We start from the raw sequence: 13,935 nt of genomic DNA, 5'->3' as shown, positions 1-13,935 counted from the left end.
TCAGACAAGTTACTGCCTTTTGGACTAAAAACTTTCCCCGAATATTTTTAAACATTTTCTTTATATATTCCTACGTAAAAATTCAGCCCCCATTATGGCCCCGCCCTACCCCCAGGGACCATGATTTGAAGAAACTGGAATCTGCATTAGCTGAAGATGCTTCCACTCCAATTTGAACTTTTCTGGTCTAATAGTTTTTAAGAAAAAGATTTTTAAAGATTTTCTCTATACATTCTTTTGTAAAAATCCACCCCCCCCCCATTGTGCCCCCACCCTACCCCCGGAGACCATGTTTTAAATAAACTTGAATCTACACTACCTGATGATGCTTCCATACAAGTTAAAGCTTTTCTGGCCAATTAGTTTTTGAGAGGAAGATTTTTAAAGATTTTCTATATACATTCTTATGTAAAAATCCATCCCGCCCATTGCCGTCCCACCCTACTTCCAGGGACCATGATTTGAACAAATTTGAATCTACACTACCTGATAATGCTTCCATACAAGTTACTGCTTTTCTGGCCTAACAGTTTTTGAGAAAAAGATTTTTGAAAAATACCAACAATTTTTCAATAATTCTACATTATCTCCCCTTTATAGAGGGTGTGGCCCTTCATTTGAACAAACTTTAATCCTTTTCACCCAGTGATGTTTTGGGCCAAGTTTGGTTGAAATCTGCTAAGTAGTTCTGGAGAAGAAGATGAAGATGTGAAAAATTTACAACAACGCCAACGACAACGCCAACAACAACGCCAACGACGACAGACAACGGACAAATTTTGATCAGAAAAGCTCACTTGAGCTTTCAGCTCAGGTGAGCTAAAAAACTTAAATAATCCCGATGATTATTTGACCAATGTCAAGCCGGAAAATTTAGTCATCTCGAAATGTCATAGTCCATTCTGTTGCTAGTTGGTCCAACTTTGTTACATTTGTAAGTAGACCTAATCCAATTAAGGTGTGTGAAAACTTTAAAACGAATCTTGGCCGTTACACTTTTGTAAAGTTTGACAATGTTTTGCATGTACCAACAGTACTATTCACAGGGGATATTCATCAATATTTGTACGACTAGTACTGTATATCAGTAAAGAACTCTTACTCTACTCAGCGATTCAAAATATACGACGACTAAACGGGTTAGTTGGCAAAGTTTGATCGTACACATAAATGGACCTAGCTAGTGCATAAATGGAACATTGTTTGGCTTCTAACTAGATAACTGGTTTTACCCTTGAATGATTTACAGGGACATTTTAATCGTACGGACTAATAACATTGATTTTTTACTCTGACTTAAAATGATAATCATGGTTGTCTAAGATATTTCTAACTAGAGCAATGGTTGAACCCTAAAATGATTGCCAGGAACATTCTAATCGTAAGGGCTACTAACATTGATTTTTCACTCGGATTTAAATGTCAATAATGGTGTTTTAGATATTTCGGTCAAGTTCCTTGAGATATTCGACAAGGATCTATTAATTATAAATACTAAATTTTGAGATCATGTTCTATTGTGACACAATAAGACAAAGCGGATGGGTTATATCAAAACTTTAAAATAAAAAATAAATAAAAACGGCGCACAAATTCAATTAGTGGCGGAAAGCACTACAACTTTGTCATTTTCTTGGTAAATACAATTTGCCAAAGTATCTGAATTTTGAACTGCAGGATGATTCTAGCCAGTCACACAGCTATGAAGTTGATTTAATATACTTTGGTTGTATGATTATGGTATTTTCTAATTGTTTAACTAGTCACAATTCCTTATAAATTGTGATTTTTCTTTTTTAACCTAAAATATGTTTTGCATGTTATAAAACTTATCAATTTTATAAAACTCATTAATTGGCTTCAAGAAAAGCGTTGAGTTATATAATATCTGAGTTTTATTTAAATGAACAATGCAATGTAATTTGTTCCACCTAACATCATTATGATAAAGGTATTGAGGACAAGTATAGAGCTTGAAGTACAAGTTTGTAAAAAACAAACAGGACTATAGCTTATAGAATGACATAACATGCAAGTTTAAGATAACAGAAATCTTTTCAATTTGTTTTAATTACAAAATTGATAGAGTACAGGTATTGGATAACAAAAATATCTAACACTATTACGGAGTAAAACTTTTATTACATTAGTAAACTTTGATCTTGATACATACTCTTTGTTTCCTATCTTATTAGTTAAATCCAAAAACGGAAACCACATTTATTTTCACAATAAAACTAGCTACAAACAGGCTTCAGTCGACGAAGTGGTTTCCGTTTGTACATGAATAAATGCAATTCAACATGCTGCACAATCAGGAAAATTGTGCATTCGAGAATTAAATTTCCTTATAAGAATACTTACAACTTCTAAAAAACTGGAAAATTAAATAAATGAATTTCTAAAATACAATTATAAAAACACTACAGTTAATATGGAAGTATTAAAGGCTTTGTACATATTTACAGCAATTTTTAAATTCCTCACTCATGTATAATAACTAAGTAATCGTGGCGTTTCCGAAAAAAAAAACGTTGCCTTTTCAAGTAATATATATATATATATATATATATATATATATATATATATATATATATATATATATATATATATATATATATATATATATATATATATATATATATATAATTTAAAGATATTATGTTTTGCTTGTCTACAATTTGCTATATTAGTTATAAACGTCTCCGACAACTATCTTGATTTGACTATAAGAATTTAATAGAAACACTTGATATGCATGTCCATATTGTGATTTATGTATTTATGACATCCTTTTTTTTTGGGGGGGGGGGGGGGGGCCTAATATAGCCATGAATTTTCAAATACACAAACTTAATTATGACCATTATCAGCCAATATACAATTAATTGGAACCTGACATATTAAGTACAAGCAGTGTCTGAATACGTTACATTAGTGAACATTGCCATTATGGTGAAGTAGTTTTAATAAAAATGTATTTTGATGCACATTTTAAAGACCATGTATATACATTATTGAAAACCGAGGACACAAGGTATCTGAGCAATATTTATAAAAATTATGAATCTATCAATCCTAGAAAATAACATCTGCATCAGAACAAGCTCCGTTCAAAATAACAATATAGTATTGTATAAATATTAAAGCAAGGAATTTGTGCGATTTTATTTAGATCTAAAATCTAATTACCATATTTAAGACTGTATCAATTTATCATATAAAATAGGTATGGATAACTGGATCAATGAAGGCAGTTGCAAGATTATGTAATTAGGTGTATGTGAGAGGGAAATTTTATTGTCCGATTCAGGAAACAGTTGAAACTGAAGGTTAGAGATTCTCGCGTATGCTACGATTGAAAATGTGAAAATTATAGTTCTTGATTTAACGATGTGAGAGTTTTCGTTCTTCCCAATGATTATATGCGTGAAATAGCAGGGTATAGCCATTCTCAATAAAAACTTCTTATTGATTGTTTGACATTTTTTTTTCAATGATAATAATGTCAGGATGCATAATTTCCAATCTGTGAAACTTGGAGTGAAATGTCAAAAAAGAACTTTATATGATATGAGTTGAATTTGGCCCCCATAATTCGCCATTTTTAAAGTGTTTCCGGGAACAATAAAATGTTATGTTAATTTTTAGAAGAGTTGATATAAGATTTATTTTTCACCTATTTATTTGATTTATTTGCACTCACTTGCAGTATATGACGTCAGAAGTGATGTTATTTCTATAATTCAATCAAAATCAGTCAAAAATTGACATTTTTCTTATCTTTTAACGAATTGAAAATATAGAGCGCATGCTTGAACAAGGAAAATTTGTTTGTTAGTTATTAGGTTTGGCTAGTTACATCTCTGAATAAAACATCAAGCATGCGCTCTCTGTTTTCTGAAAGAAAAACTGCATGAAAACAAGCTGTTTTATGCTAAAAATGCAAAAATGGCGGGAAAAGGTTGTCTTTATGATATCATATTTCTAAATTTTAGGCATTTGAATCAAAATGAACCTAATGTAAAAACATCACATATATATCTGTACAAAGAAAACAAAGAATTACAGTAAAATGATGATGTTCATTTTAAGGGGCCATTTTAGTCCTTTAAATATACTGTTCTGTTAACAAAATTACTTCTCAAATCAGAATATTAAACTCTTGCATATCTTGATACATGAACTGGTAAAACGTATAAAGGATACTGATAAAAAAATATTGGATTTTTTTTTCTTTCTTGAAAAATAATGAGACTTACAAAGATTGATACTCATAACAACTTTTTAAAAAGTGTAAAATGTTACTTTTTTTTACCCTCCCTTCTGTATATACAATTAGTGCCTATTACAAACATTGGCATCAGAATTTTTACATGGGACACATTCCCGTTGAAACACATTGAAATGTCATTCTGGGTTATTTAGGCTGGTGGAGATTTCTATCGGCGAACTATAGAAATGACTGAGTCTAGCATCGTCATTGAAGCAGTAAGTGTTTGCTGCTCCCAGCGTCGTTGCTTTGTTCATTGTCTGTTGTTCTTGTACTGGAGAAGACGCTCTCATGATTGTCCTATCTGGTCTTTTTAGTCGCCAGATGACAAGTGAGATGATAGCTGACATTAAGACAGAGAACACGACAGATACTGAAACAATGATCGCCATTAAGGGGTTTCCTGTGATTTGTTTCACCATTGATTCATGGGACTCGTCCAACTTCAAGACATTATCTAAAATAAAGATAATTTTAACTAAAGAATTACCTTCACAATATGTTTTTCTTTGCCATTTAAGAAAAGTGACTATTTGGGGTTTATTTGTCTTGTTAATAAGATATACGTACGTTTGAAAGTGTCACATCCGGTTGTAAAATTGCAAACAGATTCGGCACATTCACATAGTTTTTGACAATCTTTTCCATATGACGGATATTGACAGCTTTGTCTGCATCCTTCGCCAATGTATCCATCAATGCATCCTTCTGAAAAAATACATTGATATAAGTATTAAGGAACAACTACCCTTATTCGTATAGAAAAAATATTAATTTTCCATACGAAATTTGCCAATTTAATAGAAAAGAGTCAAATATCAAATTCATATAATTGCTGAAAATATGTTCATTTGTCTATGAGAAACACTTTACACAGAGACCAAAAATCCCTCCTCAACTTTTCAATTAGTATAAATATTCATGAAAAGATTTACTCCATATTAAATTTTGAACATGTTTCCTAGTTTAGTCTTCACATATTCAATTAATAATTTCTTTATTCACTAATACTCTCTTGTAATATAACTCCATGATTAAAATAATCGATTCCACATGGCTATGTTTTTTTTAAATATTTCTTGCAGAATTATTGGAATCATGTAAAAAGTTTTTCTTTTCTTTGCATATGTTAAACTTATCTTTTTATTTAACTAATAAGCTGAGTATCTTTTAAGAATAATTTTGTAAAATTAGTCATTTCCTGAGAATTTTTGGTTAATATAATGTATTGCCTATAAACAACTGACAATTTACAGATTATCATTTTCGTTTCTATAATACATCTAGTTCATAGCTCAGATAATTGTCTAATAAATTCTTGTTCATTCTAAGAAGTTTTTGAACAATTATGTTGCATTTCTGCGTTGCTAGGATACTTCAAACATAAATGAAATAAAACCAAATGTATGGATGTAGTTAGATCATATTTAAGGGTGTTCACTGTTAATTACGTTAAGAAAATGTGTAAGAATACCTCCTACGCTTTACAACTACAATGTAAAATATATTGACTAAGAAAAAAGAAAACTGTCAAAAAATCATCAAATAGTATCTTATCTAGGATATGAAAATTTCAGATGGTGTACCTCATACCGGCAGTAGGATATACTCCCGGAAAACTGGATATATAATACCCCTTCCCCCATAGGAAAACTACTACAAAGTACTATTTCCCGCTCATATGGCCTTCTTCCTAACGTTTTTGGTTCAGTTTTTAGAAAGACGTTTATAAAAAGACAGGATTTGTGCATCCCTAGGAACAAGTTATTGCTTTTTAAAAAGATACGAAACTAGAGCATTTTGATGTAAATAATCATAGAGAATTAAGTTGATAAAGTGAGGTTTTGTGTTGTGTCAGAACATTATGTTGTACTGAATGTTTGAAACGAAACTTTGCTGAATTGGTTATTTTCTTATTGAATAGTTGGAAGGCTTCAATCCCTTCATCAAATTTACAATATATAACGCTCTTGTTAGCAAAGACGTTATAACGTTCAGTGAATATTTTAACAAGGCAACTTACACAAACTAATATATAAATTTTGGTTTTTGTCTTTCATTATAATTCGTGATTGATACTAGACACCCTTTACTTCCTTTAAACAAGGGAATACTACATTAAAAAAACGTGTACTATAACTTAAACTTCAAATCATTCTACATAAGGTGTTAAAAAAGTGGTAGTTCAGTTAGTTTAAAAATTAATAAGTTGAATTGTAATGGTTAATCAGGTTAAAGAGGGAACGAAACATTTAAGTTCTTGTCAATGGAGGTAAATTACGCTGAATATAAATTAAAAAAAATCAAATCTTATTTTTAAAGTTATGTTCTATTTTGATGAATGATTTCAACTTTACAAAAAAGGAAAACGGTACCGTCTTGTGAAAAACACCCATTAGCGATATCACAAAATCGCTCCTCACACTCGCAGAATCCCTGACAATGGTTTCCGTAATTAGGATAGTTGCATTGTTTTGAACAGTTATGACCTAGATATCCTGAAGGGCACTCTGTCCGTAAAAAGAGGAAACAATTAATTTAATTAATGAACCTCTTTTATAATCCGTTAATTAGCCACAATCAAAAGTTAAACTAAATTTTGATTTTGTATTGATTACCAAGGACTTTTTCTTACATTTTTTAATAAACCTTTACTTTATTCATAATTACTTTCATATAATTTCATAAAAGTGTTTTCTCAACGCTGCGTTAATGCACTTATCCCAAAGTTCATTAGCAAGTCTTTTTGATAAGTGTTTTGCGCAAATCACAATTCAAACTAAAAATTTATCAAAATTGATCTTGATACCGATTTACAGTTTTAAAAAATAAACTCATGAGTACCGTCAGCTGGTGAAATGCATCCAGTGGCGACATCACACAATTTCTTCTCGCACTCACACAGTCCTTGACAATCTATTCCGTAGTTAGGATAGCGACATCTCTCCTGGCAGTTTTGACCAAGATATCCTTGGGGACAATTTGTCTCTAAAACCAGGAAACAATTATTTTGATTAACCTTAGATAGTTAATTACACTAAAACTTATAAAAATATTGTATCGAAAAACTTAGAAGAGCTTTGCGTTTGTTTAAGTGTTGTTTTGTTTTTGTTTTTTGGGGTTTTTTTTTTGTTCGTTCTTTTTTAAGGTCTTCCGTTTCCAACGGAAGACCTTATAGTGATTGTAATGTTTCTTATTATTATTATTATTATTATTATTATTTTTTTTTGTCCGTTTTTTGTCCGCAAGATTTCTCAGAGATGGCTGGATGGATTTTCTTGAAATTTTCAGGACTGACAGAAAATTATAATATCTCCAGGCGTTTTTTTCATTTTTTCAAAATTCACTTCCTGTCGTCCGTTTCCTGTCCCGCGACAAAAAGCTATGGACAATGAGATCTCAGAAACGATAAAGACTTGAACATCCAAACTTTGAGGGATGATAGACCTATAGTTGTAGATGTGTTTAAACTATTTTGTTTTGTTCGTCGTAACTTCCGGTCGTCACCGGAAGCTCTTCAAAAATTATGCTTTTACGCATTTAATATATTTCTCGGAGAATTGAAATATAAGTATAAATGCTTACATATGTCATCTATCCGATGATTAATAAACATAAAAATTCTACTTCCGGTGAGATATCTCAAATATCTCATGAAGCCTTTTTTAAAGTAAATGTTTGAACCCCGAGATCTCAGAAACTGTAAGTGATCAAAACACGAAACTTACAGGGATGATAGACATTTGATAGAAGATGTGTTTAACCGTTTTTATTTGGTTGACCGTCACTTCCGGTCCACACAGGAAGAGTTCAAACAAATCAGGTTTTTTAAAAGTTTAACACGATTTTTCAGAGATGGCTGGATGGATTTTCTTGAAATTTATAGGACTGATAGAGAACGAAAATATCTCTAGGCATTTTTTTCATTTTTTCAAAATTCACTTCCTGTCGTCCGTTTCCTGTCCCGCGATAAAAAGCTATGGACAATGAGATCTCAGAAACGATAAAGACTTGAACATCCAAACTTTGAGGGATGATAGACCTATAGCTGTAGATGTGTTTAAACTATTTTGTTTTGTTCGTCGTAACTTCCGGTCGTCACCGGAAGCACTTCAAAAATTATGTTTTTACGCATTTTATTTGTTTAACACTGAAATGATATAAAGGTATAAACGCTTTCATATGTCATCTATCCGATGATTAATAAACAAAAAAAATTACTTCCGGTGAGATATCTCAAATATCTCAGGTAGTCTTTTTAAAACAAATATTATGACAACGAAGTCTCATAAACTGTAAGTGACCAAGACACAAAACTTACACGGATGATAGACATTTGATAGAAGATGTGTTTAACCGTTTTTATTTTGTCAATTGTCACTTCCGGTCCACACCGGAAGAGTTCAAACAATTCATTTTGTTTAAGAGATTTACTGCTTCTGTTTGACAAAGTAAGACAAATTGATAGTCAATTAAGTCCTGTTGTCTAATGGTTATGAAATACTGAGAGAAGCAATGTCTTACAGTTAAATTGATACATGTATATCAAAACGGAAGACCTTTTTGTTGCTTTTGCAACAAGAGTCTTTATTAAGGTCTTCCGTTTCCAACGGAAGACCTTATAGTGATTGTAATGTTTCTTATTATTATTATTATTTTTTTTTTTTGTCCGTTTTTTGTCCACAAGATTTCTCAGAGATTGCTGGATAGATTTTCTTGAAATTTTCAGGACTGTTAGAAAATGATAATATCTCTAGGCGTTTTTTTCATTTTGTCAAAATTCACTTCCTGTCGTCCGTTTTCTGTCCCGCGACAAAAAGCTTTGGACAATGAGATCTCAGAAACGATAAAGACTTGAACCTCCAAACTTTGAGGGATGATAGACCTATAGTTGTAGATGTGTTTAAACTATTTTGTTTTGTTCGTCGTAACTTCCGGTCGTCACTGGAAGCTCTTCAAAAATTATGCTTTTACGCATTTAATGTATTTCTCGGAGAATTGAAGTATAAGTATACATGCTTACATATGTCATCTATCCGTTGATTAATAAACATAAAAATTCTACTTCCGGTGAGATATCTCAAATATCTCATGAAGCCTATTTTAAAATAAATGTTTGAACCCCGAGATCTCAGAAACTGTAAGTGATCAAGACACGAAACTTACAGGGATGATAGACATTTGATAGAAGATGTGTTTAACCGTTTTTATTTTGTCGACCGTCACTTCCGGTCCACACAGGAAGAGTTCAAACAAATCAAGTTTTTTAAAAGTTTAACCCGATTTCTCAGAGATGCATGGATGGATTTTCTTGAAATTTTTAGGACTGATAGGAAACAATAAAATCTAGAGGAGTTTTTTTTTCATTTTTTCAAAATTCACTTCCTGTCGTCCGTTTCCTGTCCCGCGACAAATAGCTATGGACAATGAGATCTCAGAAACGATAAAGAACTTGAACATCCAAACTTTGAGGGATGATAGACCTATAGTTGTAGATGTGTTTAAACTATTTTGTTTTGTTCGTCGTAACTTCCGGTCGACACCGGAAGCACTTCAAAAATTATGTTTTTACACATTTTATTTCTTTAACACAAAATTGAAATATAAGTATAAGCGCTTTCATATGTCATCTATCCGATGATTAATAAACCAAAAAAAATACTTCCGGTGAGATATCTCAAATATCTCAGGTACTCTTTTTAAAACAACTATTATTACAGCGAGATCTCATAAACTGTAAGTGACCAAGACACAAAACTTACATGGCTGGTAGACATTTGATAGAAGATGTGTTTAACCGCTCTCATTTTGTCAACCGTCACTTCCGGTCCACACCGGAAGAGTTCAAACAATTCAATTTGGTTAAGAGTTTAACTGTTTTTGTTTGACAATGTAAGACAAATTGATAGCCAATAAAGTCCTGCTGTGTAATGGTTAAGAAATACTAATTTTCATTTTCATCAAACACTTCCGTTTGTCCGTTTTCCTGTCCCGAAACAAAAAACCTTGATTCCTAGAGATCTTAAAAACGGTGATGACTTGAATAATCAAACTTTGTGGGGTGATAGAAGTATGTATGTACATGTGTTTACACTATAATGTATTGTTCGGCGTAACTTCCGGTCGTCACCGGAAGCACTTAAAAAATTTGGGTTTTTTTTCAAATATTATTCATTTTACATAAAAAGAAAATATCAGTATATAATCTTACATATGTCATCTATATAATGTTAAATTAGCAAATAAATTTTACTTCCGGTGAGAAATCTCAAATATATCTGTGTAACTTTCATCTTTACAAATTTGATGTCCGCGAGATTTTTGTCACTGTAAGTGATTCAGACACGAAGCTCTCTTGATTAATAGAAATTTGATTGGGGATGTGTTTAATGGGTTTAATTCAGTCAACTTTAAGAACCGGTTCTTACCGGAAGGGTTCAAACAAATCATGTTTTTAACAAGTTTAACTGATTTTATTGGGTGTTTCATCTAGCCTGATAAACAGTGATGTACGCTTAGCAAATGTACGAGAAATACCAGCTTTTGTTTTTATTAAACACTTCCGTTTGTCTGTTTCCGGTCCCGAGACAAAAACTATTGTTTCAAAGAGATCTTAGATTTGGCAGAGACGTGAACAACCAAACTCTGAGGAAGGATTAACTTATGATTGTACAAATGGTTAACATTTTTGTTTAGATCGGCGTTGCTTCCGGTCGTCACAGAAAGTACTTCAAAAATTGATTTTTTTTTTTCATTCTCGTTGTTTTACATGTAAGTAACGTCTGGATATATCATTCACAATAATTATCATATCCACTTCTTTTTCTATGTGAGAGAAGCAATGTCTTACAGTTAAATTGATACATGTATATCAAAACGGAAGACCTTTTTGTTGCTTTTGCAACAAGTGTCTAGTTTTAAATATATTTTTTCATGAATATAAGTATCCATATTTTTTTTTTTAAAGTTTTTTAAACTAAATATATTTTTCTATAGCAGCTATCCTAAAAAAAGTATGTTGATGGTTTTTTCGTTAATTGCACCAATCATAAGATAATTTAATATCCTTGAAAAAATATTTATTGGTGCGTGTCTAAATTTTACAAAAATAGACTAAAGAGTACTGTCTGGTTCTATGCATCCAGTGGCGATGTCACAGAACTTCTCTTCGCACTTGCACAATTCCTGACAAAATCTTCCGTAATTAGGATAGCGACATTGCTCTGAGCAATTCCAACCCAGATATCCTGGATAGCATTCTGCAATATGAGGAAAACAATAAACAGCACATTTTTAAAATGCGGTGCTCTCTCTCTCTCTCTCTCTACCTCTCTCTCTCTCTCTTATTAATAGAATTTATTCGTAAAATAAAATTTGACTTGCAATTTTGACTTTTCAACGCGATTTTTTGTAAAATAATTTAATTTAAAGCATATAGAGTTATTGACTAATGTTAAAACAAGACTTCCTGGTAATAATACTTCTTTTGGCGAGACAGTCCATTCAAAAAGATATCTTCGAACTGAACTTTGAAGCTTGAAGACCACTTTTCCAGTGTCGATTTTAATTCATCTTAATGAATTACAGTAATAAACATATACACTCACAACGTGAAAACCATGCATTCACAGCACATATATAAAAAAGAAAGTTCTAAATTAAAAATTAATTCAATTAGTGGACTTTTTTATGGCATGAATGATTAAACACACTGGATACTTGCTACAAAGGATTAAAGGAAGGAGTCTTTTCTGGTTTTCGACTTATCAAACGTAAATTTGATTAATTGTCCATTAAATCAAGATGAAAGGAAATTAAATAACATATTTTTCTTTCTTATTTACTATCATACAACTTGGCATAGAAATAGTAAATAATGTTTAGAATCTAAGAAGGACTATATTTTTAGCGGAGTATTGACGTGGGAAAATATCAAATGTTTCGCAATTCAGAATTGCTGTAGATTAAAGAGTCTGTTCTAGCATTTTTAAAACAATAACATTATTGTTTGATTTTTTTAACTCATTCAAACTAATGATATGATACTTGGGTTTTAGAATTTGTTTTTAAAATAAGATTTCCCTATCAAAATACTTTTTTATTAGTTTTTTAAAGCGCTCATTCTATACATTGATTTGTGTGAAACAATCACTAAAATCTGTTTTTTCTCTTATAAGATTGGCAATATATTAGGTTTTCTGTCAATTTATATCTTTCTATAAAGTCCTTATAATACATAAAAATCAGAAATATTCTAATATTTGAAGCATAAAAAAAATAATCAAAATATTTTCATATTATTTGGTTATATGATCTGTTTTACTGTGTCAATATTTAATGAATTTCTTATTATAAGAAGAATGTTTCATAACGAGAAGACTCTTTCCCTAAGATGTTTTTTAATTTACAACAAATAGACCCTTATATATTTAGAAAATAAAATTTCATATACGGGTCAACGATGTAATAATATATAACAGTTCGCAAAAAGAAAATTTTTCTATGGATATCCGTCTAAAAATAACTAAAAATGTTTAGAAAATAAAATTTCATTTACGGGTCAGCGATGTAATAGTAAATATGTATAACAGTTCCAAAAAGGAATATTTTGATACGGTTATCCGTCTAAAAATAAATAAAGATGTATCAATACACAAATAAATTTAAAGTTTATTTTGCATTAGAAAAAAACCTAGAAACAGTTCATCTGTTGATAAAGTCTATTAATATGGAGACTTTTAAAGAAATCACCATTTTCAATAATATCTTAATCATTTCAAGACTCTTTTTTGGAAAATAGTTTGATTGAAATAAAACTATCCAAAAATATATAAAATAGTTCATTATACAAGGTTTTCAGACCAAAGGTAAATACAAAAGTTTTCAAAAAAGCAAAGATAGGTATTTAAAACCATCCTTTACCTTTGCAGTGCAAATGTTTTTCGTCCCAAATTCTGCAACATTCAGTCCTGTATAAAATATATAAAATCGTGTGTGCCTATTAAGAAATAAACCTACCTATCATTATCTAAACTCTTAAAATCACATTTACATTTAATCAGAAGAGAACTATGATTTGAATTTGTATAATTTTTGTTGAATATAATCTTATAATCTTAAAATATAACTCATGCTACAAGCACATTCTTACCTCTGACAGCAAATATTTATTAAAACAAAACAGAAGAATGCAAGATAGCCACCATACATGTCCATTTATGGTTCGATATTATACAAGGTTTAAGGAACCTTCGTATTTCCTTTTTGTAAGGGCAAGAAGCATCAGAAATATTGATCGAATTATAATTTCCGCAAAACTATATGTAAAATACGATCTGAACTGTAACCCCTTGAATGCCGTTTGAATCGATAGGAAAACAATCATTTTTATATCTGAATGTTTAATTACTTTATTTTTTCCTGGTCCGCCGTATTAAACCTTTTCCTGCTGTTTAAACGTACTTGAATAACAAGTTGGTTTAAATGTCTAATTAAATTAAGTTTTCATAATGTTTTAGATACATATGAAATTAATTTATACATGTGATTGTAGTTTAAAAGTTTAAGTATATGATAATAGCCGGAAACTGTCCTTTCTGTGAGAGAAAGAACTGATCATAGGTCAGAATGAACAATTTGGGCATATATCTGACTTAAAACAT

At 30.9% G+C, this 13,935-nt stretch overlaps 1 protein-coding gene across 3 annotated transcripts; it reads right to left on the bottom strand.

The window, feature by feature from the left end:
* Positions 1–2,806: 2,806 nt before the first annotated feature.
* LOC128184099 (cell death abnormality protein 1-like) lies at positions 2,807–13,667 on the bottom strand. 3 transcript variants are annotated; one of them, XM_052853434.1, is made up of 7 exons: positions 13,425–13,664; positions 13,196–13,242; positions 11,398–11,532; positions 7,118–7,261; positions 6,649–6,783; positions 4,844–4,978; positions 2,807–4,730 (listed from the first exon to the last, which is right to left on the bottom strand). In XM_052853434.1, exons 1-7 carry the CDS (start codon positions 13,487–13,489, stop codon positions 4,411–4,413), a joined length of 981 nt encoding a protein of 326 aa, XP_052709394.1. In that variant the 5' UTR covers positions 13,490–13,664; the 3' UTR covers positions 2,807–4,410. The 3 variants fall into 3 exon arrangements, with proteins under 3 accessions (XP_052709394.1, XP_052709392.1, XP_052709395.1); XM_052853432.1 differs by having other exon boundaries at positions 4,844–4,981; positions 13,425–13,659; XM_052853435.1 differs by lacking the exon at positions 6,649–6,783 and having other exon boundaries at positions 4,844–4,981; positions 13,425–13,667.
* Between the last annotated feature and the right edge of the window lie 268 nt (positions 13,668–13,935).

This window comes from Crassostrea angulata, chromosome 5 (genome assembly GCF_025612915.1).
Source record: "Crassostrea angulata isolate pt1a10 chromosome 5, ASM2561291v2, whole genome shotgun sequence".
In the NCBI taxonomy this organism is placed as follows: Eukaryota; Metazoa; Mollusca; class Bivalvia; order Ostreida; family Ostreidae; genus Magallana; species Magallana angulata.
The sequence above is the reverse complement of the archived record's forward strand: the minus strand, read 5'-3'. Positions and strand labels throughout refer to the sequence as shown.